We start from the raw sequence: 25,963 nt of genomic DNA, 5'->3' as shown, positions 1-25,963 counted from the left end.
CAGGTTTTCTGAAAGTGCTTCAGGTTTTACCTGTCTTATATTATGACAAATTGAAATCAATAGTACATGCTTACTCTTTGGATATTTTTCTTTCATTATAATCGCTAGTGAATTTGTTTCAAAATAAAATTGATCAATATTGTGAGGAAGGAATAAAAAGAAGTTAATTTCTGCAAGAGCTGCTGATTCTGGAATATGGTTACCAACTTCTACATCTTTAATTTAACACAGGTAAATAGTATGATACTATAGGGATTTATAAGTATATTCTACAAACTTGTTAATCAAAGGTGATTAGAAATTAAATATGAATTAATGATTGTTTTCAATGGTTGTTTAGAGCATTTGATTTATGTCGTTTTACGTTTAATAATCAATTATTTAATCACGGAAAAACCTGAGAACCAAAAAACAAAAAACAAAAACAAAACAAAAAGCAAAAAAAAAACGCAAAGCCCCATCATCCCGACAGAACCTGCGTACGATGTTTTCATCTGAAAACTCATAAGTTATGCCAGAGGTTGGCGAAATTTGTACCGTTCTGAATTTTCAAAAATTAGGCGTCTTAAAAAGGATTATGTCGCTTCAAGATGAAAATCAACACTACAATAGTTTCATATTCGTCATCATATCATGAACTAGAGGATCGTCATGCTGTATCCATTTGCACCAAGGGGTCCTATTTGTTCATCGTGTCATGGTATTTCTTTCCTCTTTTGTTTACCAAGGACGTGGCAATTTTTGAGCAACTCGATGGGTTACTAGATAAAAAAAGGAGGTTTACCCTACCGATGCACCTTGTCCAAAACTAGTCCGCAATTAGTCCGGAATGGTCATTTAATGTTTCGCTGTATGCATGTCATTTTGATTTCATATACACTGTTGCGTGTGTCTAATTTCGTTGTTTTGATTTCCATTCTTTTTCTGGTTCGTTCCTTTGATTTCACTTAAACAACAAGCAAGTTAGTTATTTTGTGAACAATATCTAACACTACAGCTCCTTTAGTTAACTGGTCAAAATATGTTACAATGTTTATACAATACCATTAAAATAACTGAATGTTGTAACGATATCTAGCTGTGGATCTAGAAAGTTGAAATTCTAATACTGGAAGTTAAAATCTCTAGGATTATCTTGCAGTAAATATATGCTTTGTTATATGAGCATAACATGTTAATTTTCGCCACGGAATGACAATTCTGGATAGCGAGACTCGCTATGGGCATATGAAAAAATACACACACATACATCTGAATGGGAAGAGTTCCTACATTTAGCATGTCTAAATTTCTGATTTAATTAGTAGCTTATGTTTAGGTTTTTACTTAAACGAAAGTTTTTACAACACAAATTGCGTCCGAATAGGATGACGAAACCTGACTGTACTATATAAAGATTTATTTTTATCTTTATAGTACATGTATTACATTTTGCACTATCGTCATTTGTTGTTAGGCTCATTTTCAACACACAATGGAATTAAAAAAATCTTATTTTTGATTTGTAGTCGACGTAAATCAAATGATTAAAGAATAAAATGTGATTGTGAAATTATAGATAGTTATTATAAGGTCAATTGCAAAAACGGTTAAAGTAAACTGAGAAATCATATCAGGAGATGAAGCGCAAACAACACCGAGCAAATCACAAACAAACAAAAAACAAACAAACAAACACAAAACAATTGCCATCTGAAGGATAGGGACGACCATACAGATACGTTGGTAGAGTACTTGTCCTTGCTTTACGAAACATGTCCAAAGGGTAGATCTTACCCAATGATGCAAATTTCTCTTAACGTTGATTTACACTTCATACTGATTGACAAGTGAATTGTGGCGCCTGTAGAACAATTTATATTTGTGATCTTGATATAACATTATATGCCTAACTTTTACTGTATTCTTTTGCTAAGTGGGAAGCGTTTGAATAGAAGAAATTGCAAAATGAAATAGAAAAAAATCAGAATTTAACTTGTTTAATGAACAAGCATGGATTTAAAATATCTTATTACAATCAACACTAAATATTTCGGGAAAGAAATTAGTATAACTGATTCATTTTATCTACAGTAAAAGAACTTAACTAATGAAGATTGAAGAGTACAAGTCCAACATTTCCCATTTTTCATCAGCAGGCCCCATTTATATGAGACATTAGCTTTTGTTCACTTTGTTATTGTGATTTTATAACAATTTCATCCTTGTCATTATTGTTTGCAGCGGTAACATTATGACTTTAGAAATTTGTAGCGTCTTATCTGTTCTTATATGAAAATGGACGGGTTCAATTCTTCAATCCTATAGATTTTAGCCACATTGAGCATTTGTAATTCATACGTAGCTCTGAAATGAGTTATTTATGATATATTTAAAAAAAATAACTATCTATTACCTTAATATTTACGATACACATATACTGCCTTAATCGGGGATGGGAGGGGGCATTCATTCAACCTTCATTAGAAGTTCAACGATGCAGTTATATTAAAACAAACAGATAGGGTTTTGTTTCATAAAACCAGGCTTTGAAAATATGCCTGCTTGCAAACATTCTTTTAAGATATTGCCAGTCTGCACTGTCCCTTGCTGATCTCCGAATTCAAAAAATTTCAAGGGAAAATTTTTTACTCGAAAACTCAGTTTCATTTACTAAATTTTCACGACGTCACGGCCTTCATTATGGACGGGCTAGCACTGTAGGTTTTTTGTCAAACAGGCAGAAATGTTTTGAATACATTTATAAGGAGATAGGGGCTATGTTGGCCCTTGGTCTATATGGCTTTGATTTTTTTACGCCTGGTTTAAATAATAAAAAAAAACGAGTTAAATTTAAATATTTCATATTTGACAATTTTATTAAGTTACTGCAAATAAACATTTATTGCATCAAATTTGAAGAAATGAAGATTTTCATTGACGTGTTTACTGAAAACCTCAAAACCACGAATTCAAGAATGCACAAACTTATGTTTCTTCCCTTTTACACAAAAATTGGTATCCATTAATAAAATATGTTCACAGTTTATTACCTACATAGCGAATTTGAAATAAAAATACATTAAACATGTCATGCTATACATTCAGCCACTTCTCAATATTAAAATTTGTTTCAAAATCTTGGTTCTCAGTGAAATAGTTCAGTTACGTGATAAGATTTCGATCGGGGAAGATACATTTTCTTTACTTTACATCACTTCGGCTATGATTTTATTTAATTATTGTAAATCGTAAAAAAGTCAGATAGTAAAAAAAATTCTTCGGAGATTCAAATGTTTTTTTTAAGAATATTTATATGCTTTTCGAAACACAATATGTAACTATAAAAGAAAGAAATTATGTAACAATACACATACTACTTTTGTTCAATTGAAGTTCTAATTGAATTTTGATTTAGCTTGTCGATGCATATTAAAAATTCGGTCCCTACATTCCGTGCATCTACTTAAATAAGTAACATGGGGGGGGGGGTGGGCATCTGACGTCAGATACAAGGTATGATAAGATAACATGCACTGACTTTATAATTATGTTTTCATGTAAGAATTGAGTCATTTGATCTCATTTTGGGAAACAAAACTGTACCAATACAGTCTGATCGTATATCTGTCCCATTTTCCGTCACTTGTGTAATTGAAGTCATATTTAAAGGTATGGCTAAGGTATTGATTATTTTAAAGGTTAGTTAACTTACATTTGGTACACTATATGTACATACTACTATGCAATTACAGTTTGAATTGGGAATTTTCTACAGCAGTTTAAATATAGCAAAACTTCCTGTTACATTAAATGCACAGAACGATTACGAATGGAGAAAATGCACTGTGCTCTAAAATGTTTCTTGTTTTTATTATGTACATTTGATATTGTAATATCATCATCCGGTAAGAAAATCGTTTTTTTTAATATTGTTTTATAGCGTAATCATGGGAACCAAGGTTATAGCGGTAATCAAAAGAGTGTAATCCAGGGACAAAGACCAGACATGGTAAACAAACATACACAACAAAGAACATAAAGTAACTAAAATCATCAATACAAAATAACAAAAGCAAATGAGCAACTCGCACTCCACTAAAATCTGAAGCATGGGCCAAGTGTACCGGAAGGGTAAGCGTCCTCTACTTTTCTGGAAACATCATATATTCTAAATATGTGACCACAGGATATGTTATACTATAAAATATTGAATAAAAAATTGAGGTCAAGTTGTCTGCAGAACAAAATGTTTACGTGACTTTACGAATTAACCAATGTCAAAGATTTTTTGAAAAAGTTTCAGTAACATGAATAAAATTTTAACAATACATTTCTTGTACCAACTAACCATAATTCAAGTGAAACATTTTTATTGATAACTAGAATCAATGTATATCTTTGTATAATAGACAACGACCAGGTATATCTGTATTGAAAATGGAGAGTACCCAATTTTTAGATTATAATTACAAACGCTATGTTTTCTCCTTGAAACTTATAAACATGCCATACCGCATGACATATTGATAATTAGATACTTGCTGTGTAGTTCTCTCTCAACTCAACTCTTAATATTGAATTCATTTAATTGATTCAAGATTTAGATTAAAGTTTTGTAATGATTGAATTTGTTTTACATCATAAGACCACAAAGTCATGCTTGCTATGCAAGGTGGGATATCAGTCATTAACCTAGACGGTAGTAACTATACTGTGATTACCACGGATGTTTTTGAACCAACGTCCATAGATTACGACCCCGTTCACAGCTATGTTTACTATGTTGACAGAGGAAATATTAATAGGTACGATTAATAATTGCTTCTTTTACTGGCCAGTGACTGTGCCGAGTGTGTTATAATCCAAGATGACAATAAAATATCGTAATCTACACACTAAAGTAAATCAGTCTGTACGTGAAAAAAAACCTTAATTTTCACTCTCGCTGAACGTCTCTTTTATATAAAATGGCACGATTTTTGTTATATGTATTTGGATGCAAACTTAACTCAACAATTAAGAACATACAGGAACATACAGGAATACATCACAGATATCGAACTAACATTCATTCAACCATAATATGACACAAAGATAGACTCTTTCTATGAATATTTTTTTATATGTGGACGTGATTGTGAGAATAAGTATTTTACACAAGTAAAGAGCTATGAAAATGTGTGTTTTGTCCGCAGAGTCAATACCGAACACGAAAACTACGATGAACAAATCAGCTTTATGGGAAGAGATGACCACATAATTCTTATCCATTTGTTTCTAGCTGCAACTGAGTTCGTAGTTACTTTGCAGTGATGACTGGAATCATCAATAACATAACCTTGATCTAATTTTCATAAGACAAAAATAACACGGTTTAAAACATTTCGTGAAATCTCATCGCGCTCTAAAAACGAAATTTAGACATCATATGCTACGACGCTGGATCAAGTATCAATATTGATTTACACATAAGTCAAATGTATTTTATACACATATTGATATGTGTCTTGATTTTGTAAAGGTTTCACTACCCATCACCAGGAGATATCTCTGTCGAAACTATACTCAAAAATGTTACAGTAACAGACCTTGCAGTTGATGATCTACATGGTTACATTTTTTGGTCAAATACCAAGAATAACACAATCCAGCGATCGGTCCTCGATGGTACTGGAGAAATAAAAGTAATTGATACCGTTGGCGTAGCCTCCTCATTGTCGGTTGATCCCTTTAATGAGTATGTATACTATACTTTAGTAGAAATGCATCACTTATTTTCAGTTGTACTATTTTAAGTATTTCAAATATTTGGTAATACGATTTTACAATGCTTAAATATCCGATCCATATGCCTCATACTAACACCCAAATGTTGATGTTGTTTGTGTTTTACCTTTAATGCAGCAATAGTGGTTTTTATCAAGAGAAGTTAAAAGTCAAGTCTAAATTAAGTGACTCTTTAATTTTGTACGTAGTTTTGTGAAGTAGTAGATCACTCAACTGCTTTAAGTAACTCTTTCTGGTGGCAGCATTCTTATGCATCAAATGGTTTCGTTTCTTTGCGTTTCTTTGTTAAAGATATTTATTTTGTATTCCAAAGAGTGCGGATTTCTTTTGTTTTTGAGGTTATATTCAATGAAGGGTACATGTTCTACAACAATCAACGAACTGATAAAATCTAGGTAGTTTTCAAAAGAAACAGTCTGAAAGGAAAGACCACATATAAAAAAAGCAATATCACAACAAAAACTGGAAAGTAAAAAAAACAGTCCAGCAAATAAAGGCATAACAATTTAATTTCCATCAATTGCTTTTTTGTAGTAAACGACACAAATTCATATGCATAAAGATGGTCTTATTAACTTTTACTCCTGTTTTATTTATTATTTGCGTTTTTATCTCAAAAGTGTAATAAATGGGCTATATGAGCATCGAGGATTAGTGTTTTGAATGAAATAAACCCCTGGAATATTCATTTATGCAGGTGGCTTTATTACATTGACGGTGGACTAACGAATGGAATTCAGAAGTGTCGACTGAATGGTAATGATAACCATACTATAATGTCCGGATATTATTGTGAATTTTTAATCTAAGGTAAGTGACTACAACATTTTTACACAATATACTTTGAATGAGATGCAAAGATATTCTTTTTCTGAACTGTAAGTAGTTAACGCATTAGATTAAGGAATATTTGTAATTAGTTCAGAAAAGTCCAGCGCCTTAGACCACTCTTTCAGCTAGACTATATAAAATATAGCTTTCGCTGGCCAGGTCATTCCTCCTCGTAGGATTAATCTAGGGCTGTAACTTAGTACACGATGCATGGTAGTACGGGTCAGTTCATTTAGATGTTATTATGTAGGATAGAGGATCAAATTAATGATGCATGTCACAACAAATCAATATTATACAAACGTCTCAGAATGTAAACGACTCTATTCGCTACACTGCTCCATCGGATCATATTGATACAGGAAAGATATGTAAACGTATAGAAAGGTCTGCAAAATTCCCCACGATGTTAGAACTGTCAAATTTGCGATGCAAATTTTTGGTCGTTCCCTCCTTGTTTGGCAGAATCTGCTTTATTCAGAATATTGACCGTTATAATGATAGTTAGAAAATAGCAAAACCTTGGTCGGAAGACCCATCCCCGTCTTGCCAACTTGCACGAAGTCTTAATGTAGATTTCACATTGTCGCAAGCTCGTGCAATATAATATTCTGCTCGGGAATATTCACCAGTATTCATGCAATAACCCTATAATGTGGATCTATTTATTGTTCTATCATACATAGCTCACTACTGCAACAATTCTCTGAAAATGTTTCTGTACAACAAAATTGACCTATTAAACGAACAGTGAGTCAGTCCTTAGGATACAGCTACGCCAGTAAAAAATAACATTCATGGCAAATATAACTTATAATCGACATTAGTGGCAGTTTCCCGTCGTATATATATATATATATATATATATATATTGATATGGTGATATTGCATGAATATTGGGGAATATTATCGCAGGTAGAATTTGATATGGACGAGTTTGCGAGTTTACAGTATTCATGCAAACATTCTTTAATTGTATGGCAATATAAATTGTTTCAAATGAATTTGTGACTCGGATAACGCCAAACCACCACAAAAAATAGCTATATTTGAACTAGTGCAATATGGCAATTTATTGCACGCAGACGTTGCATTGTTTTCTATTGGGACAATATATTGCTATACAATAAGTAGGCTCCAATGTCGACAAACAAAGTTGTTTTATTGTTATTCTGTCAATGCTTCAATACAAAACTACATTTGTGATACAGTAGTTTAAGTAATGTATATTTTACTAAGAAGTTCAGGTCACATCAGGGAATTGAATACCAGGTTTTCATCATGAAGGAATGTCCTCGGTATGTGCTTTAATAAAACGAAATGAACGAAATGCTATTGTACTCATGCGTACAATATTTGTAAAAATGGCAACCAAATTTCTCACAAACTGTTTTGTTCCATTCGCGGCAAATGGGCCCGGTTGTACACATCGATAACTCAGAGGATATGTACATATATGTGTACACTTAACATGTAAGTAAATACATATCATAAATAAGTAAAAGGTATTTGTGTGTGTTTTTTTTTTTTGTCCTTTGTTTGTTTGTTTGTTTGTCTGTTTTTTTGTTTTTTTGTTTTTTTGTTTTTTTTTTTTTTTGTTTTGTTTTTTTGCATCAGAGCATGCTAGATTGCAGGTTTGCACTTAAAACCAAAGAGCCCCGGCCATAACAGCACCTCGCTAGCCTAAGGACACACACACACTCACACCTTCTACAAATTCCTGCCTACAGTTTGCATATTAATGTTTTTTACCGAAATTCGAGGATTCAACTTATAACAAAAGTTGAATAACTCTTAACCCATATGAAAATACCCATATATTTGACCATTACTATATGAATATAGAATGATCATAAAGAGAGCAGTACAAACAATAACCTTTTATCATTTAACATGGTTTTCTTTGGAATACACATCACGATGATTTCTATAGAGTTCATTTGTTAGCAAGTCATGATAATTGAAACTGAACGCAATTTGCGTGTAATTTACTTTTGGGATGGTGTGTGACTGAACAAACATATTTGTCTTACATCTTACATCTTCCCATGTGACACTGACGTCTTCAGTGGTTAACATGATTTACTTGTGCATTGACATATAAATTAAAACTGAACTATTCACTGTAATATTTTAGTAAACCCATATCTAGGACTGTTTACTTGAAACAAATCACGACTGCGACTTATATAGTTTGATTGGCAACTTTTATTGACCAAATTGTTCCAATCAGCGGAGGCTTACCTTACCGGTTGGCATGGTCAAAAATGCCAATTTAAGAAAAGTGTGGCTGCCCATTTCTTTTTTGGGGGCATTTACGTGTTACTTTTATAACTTGGTTTATTCACATTATTTTGTCCTGAATTGGTCCCCAAATTATGAATACACCTCCTGAAACGTGTAACATTCCCATTATAGCGTGCTTCGTGTGCGTGTTTCGTGGGATCGTGTATCGTGCAGCGTGGGCTTTGCGTGCGTGTGCCTTTCATGTGCGCACTTCGTGCTTTGTTATTCGTGTATCGTGCAACGTTCTTCGTGCAACGGTTCTGTTCTCTGAGTGGATGATAAACATAGCTCCTATGATAAATCAATTTTACGGAATACCGTTGTAATTTCGTTTTCCCTGCCAAAATTCATATTCCTTTTACATTGAAAAGACAATATTTTGTCAGAAACAAATACTTTAATTAATTGGTTTCAAACATTCGAACATTATTTGTATATATAACAAAATACTGTAAATATTTGAATGGCCTTCCGGAATGATCGGGGAAAAGTTTTCCAAACTACATGTATAACTGTTTATGATTTCAAGTCGATCATTCCCCTAGAGGTAATAGTTTGTCTTTCGAGAATAAAAATTAAGTATATCTTACCCTTATGTTATAAAATTTTAATATTTTCATACCTGAATACCAGTGAAAATGTCTTCACAATGTACTATGTATAATAAAAATGGACACTTTTCATATCAACAATGCAACATTTTCCTTTTTAGACAAATAAGATTGTATTGCATTAGTTAAAAGAGCTAAATTATATTAAAAAAAAAGTAATTTTTCAAATATTTTATGAAATTTTGATATCCATATACAACAAATATGGACATTTTTCAGATAGAAATTCCTGTCTATATTCAGAGCAATATGATGGTATCGCATAACCAAACTACACTTTTATCTAAATATTAGGTATATTTTACCCCAATTTTATGACATTTTAATTTTATCATACTCAGAGACCAGTCAAAATGTTTTTACAATGTACCATATATAATAAAAATGGATATTTTTCATATCATTATCTTTTTTTAGACAAGTAAGATTTTATCACATTAGTTAAAAGAGCTAAATTATGTCAAAATAGAGTACTCTATAAATTTTTGGTATTTTTATTCTCCTGGACCAAGGAAATGTGTTCACAATGATTTATGTACAATAAATATCCACTTTTTTTTCACTTAACAATTACTTTCTTCACAGCTATTAGATGGTATCGCATCAGTCAAAAGTACTCTATTATCTAAAAATTGAGTATACTTTATTCAAATTTTCTGAGATTTCAATATTTTCATACTCAGAAACCAGTCAAAATGTTTTCGCAATGTACATTAATAGAACTTTGAAAATTGTGTATATCGAATGTATTTATTAAAGAATACTTCACATTAATGTAAAATTAAATCTAAGATGTTAGCAATCAACAAAACTCGACGAAAACGTACACTGTATATCATAAATTATTATTAGTTTCGTTTTGCAAGTAAGATTTCGAAATATACCAATTACTGAGAAGAATACTCCTGCCAGTGGACACAATCATTCGTTTATCGTGCTTCGTGCAACATGTTTCGTGTGGCTTTCGTGTATCTAGTGCTTCGTGTGCGTGTTTCGTGATTCGTGGGATCGTGTTTCGTGTTTCGTGTGCTTTGTGTGCGTGGGATTGGGAACGTTACATGTTTCAGGAGGTGTACCCCCGTTTTAAACATGATTTCCTTGATTTTACTAAAATTATCGGAATGTTAACTTCTCAATATATATATATATATATATATATATATATATATATATATATATATATATATATATATATATATATATATAGATATTTCTTGTTATTTTTTTAGACAGGGCAGCTCAACAAATTTACTGTCAATATTATGCGTTATTTTCTGCGTCGCTTGAAGGAGGTAACATTTCTATGGTTTATTTTCATCCGTTTATTTGGATATACGGAAAAGGTGACATCATAAATAGCACTTTATACCTTTTGGAATCCAGCTATTTGTTATACAGCCTCGACTCGTCAAATGTGTTTAAATTTATTTGGGGATCGTCGGAGGTTTTATATGATATTGCAATTATGAAAGAATTAGGTAAGTATTGGTGTTTGAAGTGAATGATTGGTATAAAAAATGTATTATTCTTACTAACCATGATGTCTTATTTTGCATTTCACTATTGATATGTTATTACCAGAAATGTTTTTAAAATGCATGTATGAAATGGGAAAGAATTTACTTTACCAGTCCCCGGAAATTTAGAATAACATATATAAACGCGCATGTGCGATGAATTTACGTGCTGTTGCTACGAAAACATCGAAGACGCCGCCACTTTCAACTTTGTGTACGCTTCGAGTTTTTCGTGTGTTCATCGATAAAATAAGTTTAATACGAACCAAGCCAAGGCTTCACCGCCAGCATTTATGCTTGAGAACTCACCAACCGGTTAAAAAAGCCAAGGCTTGAGATTCGCGGAGCGTGAAGTTAAATGTTGACTCATTTTTACTGGAAATCATCAAGGCTGTTAATCAGGTCAGTTAAATTGGCAAGTAGAACTCTTGTTTTTTTTTAAAGTAGGTTCTGTTTTCCCTAGGGATAAGGGAGTCGGTAATTAATTCTGGTTTAATCAACGAAATTTACAGAGTGATTTACAGTCAGATGTGAAATCCTTCTTTATCAGGAGAATTATCAGCTTTCTAACGGTCGCTGATTATTGTTGTACCTGGTTTAATGTGATATTTTATGAAAGACACAATATTATTTGCTGTTCTGTGTGCAACACACGTGAAAAAGCACTTCATAGACTCACGTTTTATGCCAACAAATATCCATACACCATCAACATTTCTTCATCGGTGATATTTACGTTTTCCACATTTGCTTTCGTCTACTTCAAATGTCTTTCCTGGACTTCTAACAACGTCTCCATTTCTTTTTTCTAAGAGTTTGATGTAAATTTCTCGGGCGTTATTATAGCAATCAAAGATTGTCCGTTGGTAAATTTCAATTTCGTGAATCACAAGTTCTTGATTACACTTGTAAACCCAGAAAGCTATGTAAACAATTTGTTCCAGTGTTAGGTTGTGATTTTCGAACCAAGATCCACGACGTAAAGATATTTTCCCTGTTACACTTCTTATTTAAACACCTCCAAATGTAGTTATCTCGGCTGTATGAACTGTATTTTCTTTACCCAAAATGCACCCTTACAGAAATTACAAATGCAACGGCTCAGATTCAGCAACAATCCTTATCCTATTAACCAATCAATTAGATTTTCTTGACTCACTATTTTTCGACAAATCCTTTAACTTCAATGGTGTAATCAGCTGTTTCCAACGTGGTTTTATATTCATTCAACGGATATTTTTGGAACCGGAAGTGACGTTTTGGGGTCAAACCTTATCACATGACACACCTATCTTAGCGATGAAAAAGGAGGAATATCAAGGAGTAAAACACTTACCTTAGCTTAGATATCGCGGATTTAGTTTTTAAAATGTTTATTCAAACATGTTTAAATACAGTTTGACTAAAGGATTCTGAATTTGGGGTAATTTTGGCTCAAAATAACTTCTTTTTCATTTTTCTTTTTGGCGCGGCCTTCCCCTATATACAGGAATGTACTGTGTTTTCCCGCACCTTTAATGGGAACTGCTGACGTAGATTCGTTCCCTGAAATGCAAACTTCGAAGACATCTACACAATGTAATAAATCATGACATTTATCTTCACAGAAATACTGGTTACTCTTTAATATTTGAAAATAAGTAAACGTAGACAAGGCATGACTAAGACAAAAAATGACTGTGACAGAGTATTTAAAGTGCAAGAGTTAAAATCACAATGTCGACTCCACTGTGGGTTTGGGTTTTACACGTGTTAAAGTTTCCAGCCACCTACCCTTGTCCGGTGGTTTCACTGATGCCTGCCTTGAATATCGGGATTTCCTCCCTCAACAAGCATGGCCTAAATATGAGACTTATATTAGCCAAACTGTCATAAATTTTTATTCAACGACGTTAAATAAAATTAACCTTTACTTTTACTTTTACCTGTTCCTTTAAGACTGCTTTATATAGAAAGTAGACATAAATGAACGCTAAGGGTCAGTTCATTTTGGTCAACGTTTTGATCATTTTCGATGCGACAATCGATGATATAATAGACTACATCCTGAAATTCTGGGAAAGGTTTATTGCATTTAATTAATATACTTAAACTTTGCAAACATGTATATTCATGATAACCGAGTAGTAATATATAACTCTGCGTTTGTGTTAAAAGGTCAAAAAATCACGTCCAAATTACATCTTTTTCAAGAGAACTGTTTTGAGTCATGTTTTGTTGTATATATATATATATATATATATATATATATATTAAATTTAACTATATCGTTGTATTTGCGATGCAACCGTGGTGTTACGTTGTATAACGATTAGTAAAGCAATACTACTTCTGAACTGTTTATTTACCGAAGTTAATTCGAATTCCAAACAAATCTTAACATGGTTTTTTTAAAGGAATTAATACTTGTTTTATTTCTAATGTCGAATTGATCAGATATTCTAATACAACCTAAGGTTTAATTGTTTAAGTCAACCTAGTCTGTTATTATAACGGCAAAAGTATAGTATGTTAAATGGACAATGGTATTGGTTGAGGTAAATCTGTATATTTGGTATTGATTTATATAGTGTAAACATACAGAGAAATAATAAAAAAAAATACCAATACATGCACTTTATCCCAGCAGTTCTAGTAGTATAAATAAACCGTTAATAAATACATTTTCAGTATCTTATATAAGGATTCGAAAACAATAAATTAACACCAAGGATTCAAAACTTTTCAACGTTCGAATGTCTTCATGCAATATAACATACATTTACATGCATATCGTATGTAGTATTGTGAATAGGAGCATAAAACAAATGAAATAGCAATAACAATAATTGACAAGAATAGACAATTAAATGTTTTAATGAAAACTCGTGTTAGATTTTAAAAATTTTGTGTTCTTACTTTTATATTCTTTCACCATTTTTGAAAGATTCTTTATTGTCCTTTCAAAAAAAAGCACTGGTAGATTTGTTGAAATCACGTACATAGGGAACTAAAATGTAACGCTTTGCATGCCTTTATATATTTCAAGATTCTGTAGAGTGTGAAAGTCATATAGAAACTGATGGTAAAGATAAAAGATCATCAGGCTATTTAACAGACTTGTCAATGGATACACCAATCAGTGATCACGCGATCGAAGAAGGATGGTACAGACATAGTAGTCGGAATGGTGATGTTATGCCAACAACACCACCTGGTGTTAAGCATTGCGGAACTCTGTATCCAATTTGGCTTAATGGTATATATTGAACAAAATAAAGACAAATTTTGCGGTTGTAAAACAAACACCTTGAATTAATTGCTTATCTATGGTCTATATACAAAAAATTCCCAAATGTCTTGAAGATATCATCATCGTCATCAATGCACTTTTTTGCCTATGCCTCAATGTTATTCATTAGGTTTTACCCTTGAAAGTGTAATTGATACGTGTAAGTGATCTCCCCAGCTGCTAATGGAATGCAACTGGCCAAAATAATAAAAGTATGCTTATTACACGTAAGCATACCGAGCATGCTGACACACAAGATCCGTCTAGTCACAAACACTTGGGGATCTACTATTCGAAAAGCGAACCTGGGAATAATGTTATAACTTATTTTGCAAGAAAAGCAGTTTCTCGCATTATTTATCTATGCAAATGTATTATTTGGGTAGATATATCTACGGGGAAGGGTTTGTGTTTATAATAGATCGAAATTATAAATGTTTTTACCTTAATTGCAACATTAACTTGTTTAGCACAAAACAGATATTGATGTTTAGAATGATGAATTAAAATGTTCAACATTATCTAAGTAACTTGTTGCTTCATCATGAAAATTGAGCAAAAAAACGACGGGAATTTCATTTCTTACTTGAGTCAAACACTTTCCATGAAAAGTTCTGTATCATTCATAAATAAGAGTTCCTTGAAATACAGAGATACATTTATTTCTACTATTTTTAACTTATTTTGAGGAAATATTCAATCATTCTTATGAGTCTGACTTTACAACTGATCTGAGCCGAAAGAAAGGATATCATTTAGCTAGATCCTTTTATTACAGTTTCCGCTATATAGATGACGTATTATCTTTTAAACACCATAGTTTCGTGGATTTGATACATCGCATCTTCTCAAAAGAACTCGAGATTAAGGATACTACAGACACTGTGAAGTCAGCCTCAAATCGATGGTAAAGGAAAACTATTGACCACTCTTTGCGACAAACGTGATCACTTTTTTATTCAGTATTGTCAACTTTCCTTTCACCTGTGGCAATATCCCTTCAGCACCTGCGTATGGAGTGTTTATATCACAACTCATACGTTATGCCAGAGCTTGCCGAAATTACGCAGACTTTTCGTATCGCGCTAGAATTCTAACAAATAGGCTTCTGGAACAGGGTTATGTTGCTACAAAATTGAAGTCATCACTACATGCGTTATGGTGTATCCATCAGCGCCATGAATACTGATTTGTTCAACGTGTCATAGTTGTCCTTTCCTCTTTTGTTTTCCATGTCTGGTTTTTGTCCCTAGATTACATTCGTTTGATTGCTGCTATAATCTTAGTTCCCTTGATTATTCTTTGCCATTTTCTTTTGTCCCTCTTCTTGCAGCCGTAAATATCCGGGATTGCTTAGTTATGCATAAAATACTTCATGGCGCACCTTTTGCCCATGGCAGTGCTCGACAAATGTTTAATTTTGACGAAATTCAGACATGTTCTGCTAACATCTATATACCAAAAACAAAAAATCTCCAAAGGATAAGAAAAGTATTTAATTGCTTTTTCATAACTTCTTGGCTGAACGCCACATACAAACTGAATGAGTGTATTGATTCATAGTGTTTTTTTAGACCTTGTTCATAACATCTATATTTAGGTGAACTGCCCAATCCAGAGGAGGGGAATGTATCAAGAGAGGCATGTGTACAGACCGAAATTGATATTTGCGAAGAAATTTTACAAATAGAGATTTCTGCGTGTGGCGGTTTTTACGTGTATTACTTAAAACCTACACCAGAGAATGCATCCTATTGTTTTGGTAACATTGTTTAAGAATGATATGCAAAATTGATATTTCTAGGTGTAAAAATGACTTTTAAAAGTCCCTTCAAATTAAAACAGAAGCATATTTTACATAGATTTGAAAATATTCATCACAATTGATTACAGAATACAGTATAATAATGAATTGCAATACGGTATTTTTTAATACAATTCGACAGTATATATCAATCGCTATCATTTTTTTTTTCTTCTGGCATTTGCTTTATTTATCTTAATAGCCCGACCTTTTAACAATGAACATTTTCCAGGAAGTGGTAAAGTCGCCTGTCCAGACGGAATGTCATCAGAAACAGGTTTCTATCCAGGGTGTAGTTGTAAGTACATTAACAAGATCAAGGTAACAATCGCGTGCCATTAAAACATGGACCTAGACACTAGCTGATGACTTATTAATGAATATTCTGCAGCCTTTAAAACACGTGTGCGCATTTGGTGTTGGAGATTATAATGAAACTGTTAGATGTTTCTTGTCTTTTGGTTAACGAAAATGATTTCTATAGGATCACATAATACATATAATTTAAAGACACGATTGCCTATTTGTCTATTTTGACGTTACTTAACAAGTACATATTTCATGTTCGGTGGCGACTTTGTTACATGTATTCACCACGTTTTTTGCCATATGACGTTTTAAACAACTCGCGAGGAAATCTCACGGAAATTCCCTCCTCGTCAACACGTGCATATAAATACTTTTGCCGACAGTTAACGAGCTTTGTCTAACATTTCTGATTTATGTTTAAAACTCTATATTGTGAATGCAATTTACAATATACTTGAAATCTATCGCAGACAAATATTTGATACAATCTTCCAATTCTCAAATTAGTAATTAAATAAACCAAGATTCGAACAGTAATCAAAATAATATATTCCAGGGATAATGACAATACATGGAAAATAGAGATACCCAACAAAAACACCATCAACAACACAAAATAACACATAAAAAGAAAAAAAACTAAATAAGAAACCCGCATTCCACTAAAATCTGAGTGCATGGAAAATGCTCAAAGAGTAATCAAGGGAACCAAGGTTATAGCGGTAATCAAAAGAATGTAATCAAGAGACGAAGACCAGACATGGAAAACAGACATACACAACAAAGAACATAAAGTAACTAAAATAATACGTACAAAGTAACAAAAGTAAATGAGCAACTAGGACTCCACTAAAAACTTGGAGCATGGACCAGGTGCACCAGTAGGGTAAGCGTCCTCTGCTTTTCTAAAAACACCCGCCGAGTTGCTCATAAAAAGTCCGGGGCAGACAAACGAGGAAAGGAAAACTATGACCCGTTGAATAAATCAGTTTTCATGGTGCTGATGGATACACCATAACGATCCACGAGTTCATGACCATAAAACTTCTGTAGTGATGACTTCAATCTTGTAGCAACATAACCCTGTTCCAGAAGCCTGTTTGTTAGAGTTCTAGCGCGATACAAAAAGTCTGCGTAGTCCCGGCAAGCTCTGGCATAACGTATGAGTTGTGATATGAACACTCCATACGCAGGAGCCGAAGGGATGTTGCCACAGATGAAAGGAAAGTTGACAATTCTGAATGAAAAATCATCACGTTTGTCGTAAGGTTTGGTCAATAGTTTTCCTTTACAACCGATTTCTAAGTGTAGGTCAAGATATGAGGCTGACTTCACAGTGTCTGTAGTATCTTTTACCTTAAGTTCTTTTGGGTAGATGAGATGTATCAAATCCCCGAAATTAGGATTGTTTAAAGTGGGAAACAAATTGATTCTCATGGTGCAGATAGAAGCACCCCTAAGGTCCACTGGGTTATGATGACGACATATTGGTAACCATAATCTTGTAGCGAAAAATCCTGTTCCAGAAGCCAATGGCATAAGGAGTTACTTGTGAAAAAAAAACCTATGCAGGTGCTGAAGGAATTTTGCAACCGATAAAAGGAAAATGGCATTACGATATGAGACATCATTGCGTTTGTCGTAAAGTTAAGTCATGAGTTTATCCTTTCCGTAGCTCTAAAAGAAAATGCTAATATGCAGCTGTCTTAAAAGTGTCTCCATTATCTCAAGTCCTGTGTGCATTGCACGGAATCCGCGAATGTTGGATTAATTAAAGAAAGATTGTCATTTGTATAGCGGAAACTGAGATGAAAGGATCTTCCTAAGAGATGATTTTTTGTTTGTTCCTTGGATAAGATCAGCTATAAAGTACGTCAGCTGCAAAAGAGTAAAGAATTAATTCAGCTTGTAGTTGAGCACAATTTATCCCGTGAAATACCTACCATCGGTGTAAAAACTCGGCCATCACACTTGAAAACTATGTTGTCAATAATAAATTCCAGCATTATATAACATCTCTTTAAGGGTTAACAAAGTGTTTTGCTTTTCCCGAAAAGAAAAATTACTAGCGGTGAAGTAACCGTACCTTTCAGCACTAGACAAAATATAGGGTAGCACACTTTGTCGAGGGTAAATATTGTTGAAAGTATATTAGACAATAACACTGCTAGCTGAAGAAAATGTTTATTCTTTCAAAGAATGCTACAATTCACTCCTATTTATGATATCGATAAAACGCCGAAAGTTAACAGAAATATAAAATAAAACAAACAAGACAATCATTTAAGTACTAAAACTACAAATGTAGACAACATTTATATTAAAAAGTGTTTTTCTTAAAGCACATCTGGCAAATTCTTATTTGACGAAAATACTTTAGTTAATACATGATAAAATCCTTTTTTTTTATTGCATAGCATCTTACCCTAAAATCGAAGTGTTTCCTACTGTCCAACCAGACCTTATTATGGGAAAGAGTTACAACATACCTTCTTATCCACCAACCCCAAGCCTAGAATCAGTTTTCAAATGTAACTTCACTATCAATGCCCCGGAGTCATATGTTTATGATGTAACATGGTATATCGAAGGGAGCGAAGTAAAAAGGAACAAGAACGTCTTGTACGAAAATATTAACTCCACATTTCTGAAAAATACTGATTGGGTTGATAGCTTCAAGCTAAATATGAAGGTACGTTGTTTAAAATTTTATTAGTGTATTGAACCACATATCTATTTTCCCGAGAACAACACCCTGCATATACAAAGACTAATTCTACATTATTTCATAACCATTAACAAAAACAAAAAATCAAGAAAAAAAGAAGGTGCTAGAGAGAAAAAAAAATACTTAAATATTTCTGAAATATTAAATTGAATAATCAAAGGAAAAATATATAACACTCAAACTAATGACTTCATTTTAAATGTAACAATTACATGATTAAAACGTTCAACTGATCAAAGAACTTTAAATACTACATTATACATATTAAAAGGTTAGCTGTTCATTACGACTGAGAGCATCGGTTGACTCAATTCCCAGTCCATATCAGAGAAGTACACCATTTGACGCTGGTTTATTTGTAAGTTTGTTGTAAGATTTCCATTATTTCCGTAGTTGAATGAATTGTTATTTCCTTCCTCTAATGTGAAATACATTAGTATGTGGGCTGAGCTAACCACACCCCCCCCCCGTGCACCCCTCACTCATTAACCACAATACCCTTATACCTCCCATTCACGAAACTTTGTGTTGCAAAAAAAATAAACTAATGCATTTTTGATTTTTTTTTTCTGCTTTTTATACCTCATTGAGTAAAAAATCAAAAAAAAAGTTTTCTGATTCTACGAACTTCTTCTTTCTACAAAAAAGAAGTAAACTGACATACATTATGTACCAACATGTAGCCCAATATCTCAGCTTTACAATGGTACCAATTGCAGTAAAACCTAGGGTTTTGTGGTGAAATGAAAAAAAATTAACCCTACCCCGCCGAAATATCGCTTAAATCGACACATTTTTCAATGTCAAAACCCCTAGAGTATTGATGCTTCAGTAAAAACTGGCTTATTTTGTATATTCTGTTTAGTATTATCACAAATATACTTCTGGGTTTCTTTTAATATATTTTGGCGATTTTCGTAGTCAGAATTTATCAAAAGATGCAAAAAAATGGGATTTTTGATTTTTCAGTCAAAAGTCAAATAAAGTCGACTACAAGGTATTATTCAACCAAAACGTCTCAAAAAATTTTCTACATAAATAAACCATACAAAATTAATTTGCAAAAAAGGATTTTCCAAAAATGTTAAAAATGTTACCCCTACCCAAGACAATCGGTCTCAGTACCAAACAGAAATCTCATTCACAGCATACTGACATTGTATAACTCATATGTTAGGCATTCATAGTTAAGATAATGATGAACCTAACATATCTGATCAATTCAGGCGCTTAGATTTTCCTTTTGGGGTAACAATTACTATAAAATCGGAAAAATGCGAATATTCAGAATTTCAGAATTTGTTCTATCATAAAGAAAATGTTTTTCATGGCATATCAGGGGGGTTCTGTTTTACAAGCTCGTATGCTGTTTCTCTCTACGTGCATTGATGAATATCGTGTTTAGTGGACAATGACACAATAACTCACAATCGGATGCTCATGACAGATTTGTTTTTGTTGTGTTTATATGTTGCTGTCGATTGGCTTGTGAGAGATAAACATCAGCTCTGACAATTTCGCTTGGGTGTGCTACAGCTGTAAATTTGAAACGGACTTTCTGAACAAAAGGGTTTATTTACACCGGAAGACATTGATATACGTAAATTCAAAAATACATAATTTGAATAAAGTATTTACATAAGAGTTGCAATTTAAGTATTAAAAAAATCTTTATTAAAAGTTGAATCTTCCATAACCTTTCTAAATAAATTTTGATTGATTTTTTTTTCTCAAAGAACTTATAAATCATAATCCCAAGATCGTCAATATTGTTGTAAAGGTTCTAATTAAAACTTACCTGGAAATTAGAAACAAAGGTTCTGAACAAAAAGGCTCATTTACACCTAAATCGTTCGCAAAAGAAGCGCAAACCCTTTTATACACAAGGAAATCACCGTCTCATAGGCCGCACTTCACGTTTTTTTTTTCAAGGGCCTCAATTAATTCGTTGACCCAAACAGAAAATGTGTGTTAGTAAGGACTCAATCATAAACATAATTGATTACGGTCACCCCTCTCTTATATGCAATCTGCATAGACTTCGAGTTAATGTCCAGTAACCACTTGTTTACATGTAAAGGCCATATAAACCATATAAATAGCGTAGGTTAATTTTGAATACACAAATTCATCTTGATAAACTTAAATTGACTTTTAAAGCTATAGACTAATAAAAAAAACAGATTTTAGCGTAAAATGTTATATACATATTGTTTAACATTACTTTAGACTGAATAAAATTGAACTTCAGTTATGACTTTTACATATTTTGAAATTTATATCCCAATTTCAGTCATTGTCTCTAGGCATAACAGTTCGGTTTGATATATTTGCACAAAATGCTGAAAACTATGAAAAATATTATGATTATTTGTTTATAGTTTTCCTATTGCTTTGACGTTGCATCATCTTTAAAATAAAGGCCAAAACAACTATACCTAAACGCATTGTATTACCGATTGCAATTGCACGAAATTAGTAAATGGGTTATTTACATCACTTTATTTCACACCATATAATATATAAGTCCCCAATAAATAAACAGAACAATTTGCTGGTTAAATTTCTATATATCTTATAACAATTTCTTAGTATATGGGCTTTGAATGGGAATAATGTGTACTTATAAGTGCTTGCTACAAGAATGATTAGCATGTCATCAACTTTGTTTACCATATTGAACACAAACAAAATATTACATGAATATATTCTTTATTTGACGTTACATTTTAATTCGTCTATATAATGCTTATAAGAGTCATCACCGTTTGTAAAACAAAATGTTGCAAATAAATTACGTTCTGATTGCATTTTCTTTTTAATTTACTTGTAATATGTTATTCAGCCAGGTAAACAGGAGTATACCGTCATAGAAGGCCAGTCAATAAGTATTCCATTTAAGGCAACAGTCCCTGTTGGCTGCATGGCATCACATGCCAACCTTACTTCTCATTGTTCGCAGAACTTGTACATTCATCAACCAGACAAATACAGTGTACAAGCAGGTTGTGTAAACAACATCGCAAGTAAAGACATCGTCTTTAAAACACAGTTCTGTGGCATAAAACTTTCTACGAATGACTGGAAAGATGAGAAGTATTTAGAAGTTTTTGGGTTTAGTGATGGATTGTACAACGCAAAGGGACGCTCAACGTTCATCCGTATTTCCACTCCTTCTTTGTCTTTTCTAAATGAACATTGGAAGAATATACACGTTCCAGACGTAAAAGTAGGCCGTTTTTTTTTTTTTTTTCTAAACTAAGCATTTGTAGCTCTAGCGTCATTTGTACACAGTACAAATAATTACATAAATACTTCTCTGTTTAAGAATCAGGCAAAATGTGTATAAGAAAAAGAACGTAGAGATTTTATAGCATTATCCAAGTATTTATACCACATGACCTCCAGAAATAACCATTAAAGTGTTTCGTAAAGATTGCCTTTTCATGATATTGATAGGTCAAATTAAGTTGAAATACGCTGAAGAAAAATGGCTGGAAAATTTTGTAGCACATTTTGCCTATATAAGCAGTCATAATATATCTATGTCATAGATGCTTCGGGATAAATTAAGAAGTATTTTGGTTGTATTCTAGATGTATTGAATATATTTTAGTTAAAAAAGACCAAATCTATTGATACGTCTCAAGTACCCCAGAGAACTTGAGATAAAGGATACTACAGACACTGCCTCATATATTGACATACACCTAGAAATCGATGGTCAAGGAAAACTATTGACCAAACTTTACAACAAACTTGATAATTTTCCATTCCCAATCGCCAACTTTCCTTTCATCTGTGTCAATATCCCTTCAGCACCTGCGTATGGAGTGTTCATATCACGGCTCATATGTTATACCAGAGCATGCCGATATTACACAGGTTTTTTTTGTATCGTTTTAACTTCTTACAGTTAGATTCTGGAACAGGGTTATGTTGTTACAAGATAGAAGTCATCACATCAGAAGTTTTATAGTCGTCACCATGAACTCATGGATCGTTAAGGTGTATCCATCTGCGTCATGAAAACTGATTTGTTCAACTGATTTGTTCAACTTATCATATTTTTCCTTTCCTCTTTCGTCTACCCCGGAGTTGACTTTTTATGTGCAATACGGCGGGTGTTTCTAGAAAAGCAGAGGATACTGACCCTACCGGTGCACCTGGTCCATGCTCCCATTTTTTAAGTGGAATCCGAGTTCCTCATTGCTTTTGTATGCATGATTTTAGTTACTTTATGTTTTTTGTTGTGTACGTCTGTTTCCCATGTCTGGTACTTGTCCCTGGATTACATTTTTTTCATTTCAGCTATAACCTTGGTTCCCTTGATTAATCTTGAAATAATAATGTGTCATCAATTGCCTGATTCGTACACAGATTGGCGCTTAACAAGTGTGGACGATTGAAGTTAACCTGAAATATGAGGATACATTGTCACAAAATATATTATTTGTAGTACTGGTGATAATGTCGAGTTTTTAGGGCTGGTCTTGTTAAAAGTCACAGTGGCAGAAAAAAATGATAAAATGAAATAAATTACATTTCCAGCAGTTGACTGTAAAACAAATTTGTTTATTAAATAATAAGGACTCCGCCTTAGCTACATCTTACTAATATTCATATTTTAAATATATTAAAGGTGACTGTGATCGATAAAGATGCCAGTTTATCTAACAGACTATGTCAGTCAAATAATGACCCACATATCTCTACCTACGATGGAAAGTATTATCATTTTATGGAGATAGGCGAATTTGTCATGTATCGAAACGATAAAGGTCCATACTGGGTAATATCATACATACGAGTTAAAACATACAGTGTTATATTTTTCCGAATTCAAACGTTAATATAATTAAATAATTTTATTCTAATAGGACAATTACGGTACATTTTTGCATTTCGTAACTTATTACGGTAATCTTAGACCCGCCATATTTGTCCATATTTTGCTGTACATGTACACTTTACGCTATGTCATTTGAATGGTCGCTAGTGAAACTTTCATTTTTATAATGCAGAAAAGAGTATATTAAGTAGAACGATGTTAGATATATCAATAGTTGTTTGCATTATAAGGTATAATGTTTCATTCATTGACGATTGGCACGTGGCGGGTGCTGCCGTGTACATGTGAAAGTGATTTTTACAGAATATGATACAAATTTTCTAAAACATAACATTTTTTATTCTTATCAAATATGAATTTGATGTTCATTCACGCTGATGAAATGAATTAAAACAGCTGAAACACAACGGAGATTTGCATGTATTTGTTTACATCATTAAGTTGGGCAGTAATTTACCATACACAAGCCACGCCCAAGAAGTCGCGTACTGCTCTTATAACAATCGGAAATGAACCACAGTTATGTTCTCATCGGCCCGCAATCCGCAATTTAAATAATTCAAAAATTATTAAAATGAAGAGAAAGGGTTTTATGTTGACTTTAACTTATTAGAAATTAAATATAAGGATGATTTGAATTTCTGACCAAATCTTGCTCGCATAACCAACTATAGGACAGTTTACGCTTGTTTAAAAACCGCTTCGCAGTTTATAAAGTGCAAACTGGCCAAAAAGTTGCTTATTTCCACAAAAAGACCTACCCAAAATTTGGAGAATAAATGTAAATGTATCAATGAAGTTGGATTGAACGGTAACATATCTTTTTGCAATGGTATTTCTTTTTTAAATTATTGCAAATTATTATTTAACAATGTAATCTTTTAAAATGAACTCATTGTTGTTAACTTTAAAGGTCCACGCACTACTAACAAACTGTGGATTTGGTTGGGACGGATCATCTTGTCACTGTGGTGTCGCCATCAGAAGTCGACAGTCGTTGTTTGTTCTAAGAACGTGTAAGATCATTTCAAGGACAAAGAAGGAGTTACTACCAAACCCAATAACGAACTTAAAGATCTGCGACGAAAATGACCTGCTTGTAGAGAGCAGTAGGAATAGATATAATGTACGTGCTATCTTTGTCCCTAAAATACATTCTTTTGATTGCCGCTATAAAATTGATTCCCTTGATTACTCTTTGGTAAATTATTAGCACACTTGACTCATTATCAATTTCTATTATTTTTAAGGATAAAAATGATAAGTTTGTGTTTCTTTCTTTCATATGAACCAAGAAAGCTTGTTCAGACTCTACCACTATAGCATGCCATACTGTAGAAAATATTTGATTGCATGCTTTTAGGTAAAGCTTCCTTTAGGAACAGAGATTACATTATCAATATCCAGATGGTCAGGTTTTATAGGGACAGTTACAATCAAACCGTCTATCTATGATATTGGAGAAGCGAAGGGACTATGTGGCTTCCCAAGTGTCTCAAAAGATCCATCTGATGATTACATGCACCGAAATAATGGACCAGTCACTGATGATCACGAATTCGCTAAATCTTGGAGGTAATCCTTGAAACATAATACTTTATCGGTAAAACTCTCTTTTTTTCAATTTTGCTTATCTTTATTTTATTATGTCTTACAGAAAATGTTTGAATTATGCAATCACTCTGTAAGTCTTAATTATAAAGTAGAAAACAAAACTAATAGTGAACACATATATATGCCCGATGTCGTTTTAATACGATCGTGCAATTTTTGCGTTCGTATAATGGTATTGTGCCGTCGCATTCATCGTTGTCGTTTTTGTCGTCCATAAATTTCTCGCATCTTTCAGAATTTTTTTTCCAAATGTTCATAAGAACATGGCGGAGAACCGATAATTTTTTTAACTAATTTGTTCCTCTCTATTGAAAATGGGCTAAGAGTCGGATTTTAAATATGTATTTGCAAAGTTTCATGAATAATAAGCA

At 32.9% G+C, this 25,963-nt stretch overlaps 1 protein-coding gene across 4 annotated transcripts in view; it reads left to right on the top strand.

The window, feature by feature from the left end:
- Nucleotides 1-6,498: 6,498 nt before the first annotated feature.
- The window catches only part of LOC148611718 (von Willebrand factor D and EGF domain-containing protein-like), a 28,127-nt gene continuing 8,662 nt past the window's right edge, over nucleotides 6,499-25,963 (top strand). For 2 of the 4 annotated variants that reach the window (XM_088592544.1, XM_088592543.1), the window contains exons 1-10: nucleotides 10,731-10,975; nucleotides 14,043-14,252; nucleotides 15,886-16,047; nucleotides 16,322-16,387; nucleotides 18,816-19,090; nucleotides 19,398-19,484; nucleotides 21,972-22,355; nucleotides 23,769-23,918; nucleotides 24,892-25,104; nucleotides 25,342-25,553. In XM_088592544.1, the coding sequence (XP_088448670.1) occupies nucleotides 10,801-10,975; nucleotides 14,043-14,252; nucleotides 15,886-16,047; nucleotides 16,322-16,387; nucleotides 18,816-19,090; nucleotides 19,398-19,484; nucleotides 21,972-22,355; nucleotides 23,769-23,918; nucleotides 24,892-25,104; nucleotides 25,342-25,553 (1,934 nt within the window). In that variant the 5' untranslated portion in view covers nucleotides 10,731-10,800. Of the gene's footprint in view, nucleotides 6,580-10,730; nucleotides 10,976-14,042; nucleotides 14,253-15,885; nucleotides 16,048-16,321; nucleotides 16,388-18,815; nucleotides 19,091-19,397; nucleotides 19,485-21,971; nucleotides 22,356-23,768; nucleotides 23,919-24,891; nucleotides 25,105-25,341; nucleotides 25,554-25,963 lie in introns of those variants that run through there. The other 2 variants (XM_088592546.1, XM_088592545.1) reach the window with 2 other exon arrangements.

This window comes from Perna viridis, chromosome 7, assembly GCF_037379345.1.
Source record: "Perna viridis isolate PV_CMFRI_1.1 ecotype Kerala chromosome 7, ASM3737934v1, whole genome shotgun sequence".
In the NCBI taxonomy this organism is placed as follows: Eukaryota; Metazoa; Mollusca; class Bivalvia; order Mytilida; family Mytilidae; genus Perna; species Perna viridis.
The sequence above is the reverse complement of the archived record's forward strand: the minus strand, read 5'-3'. Positions and strand labels throughout refer to the sequence as shown.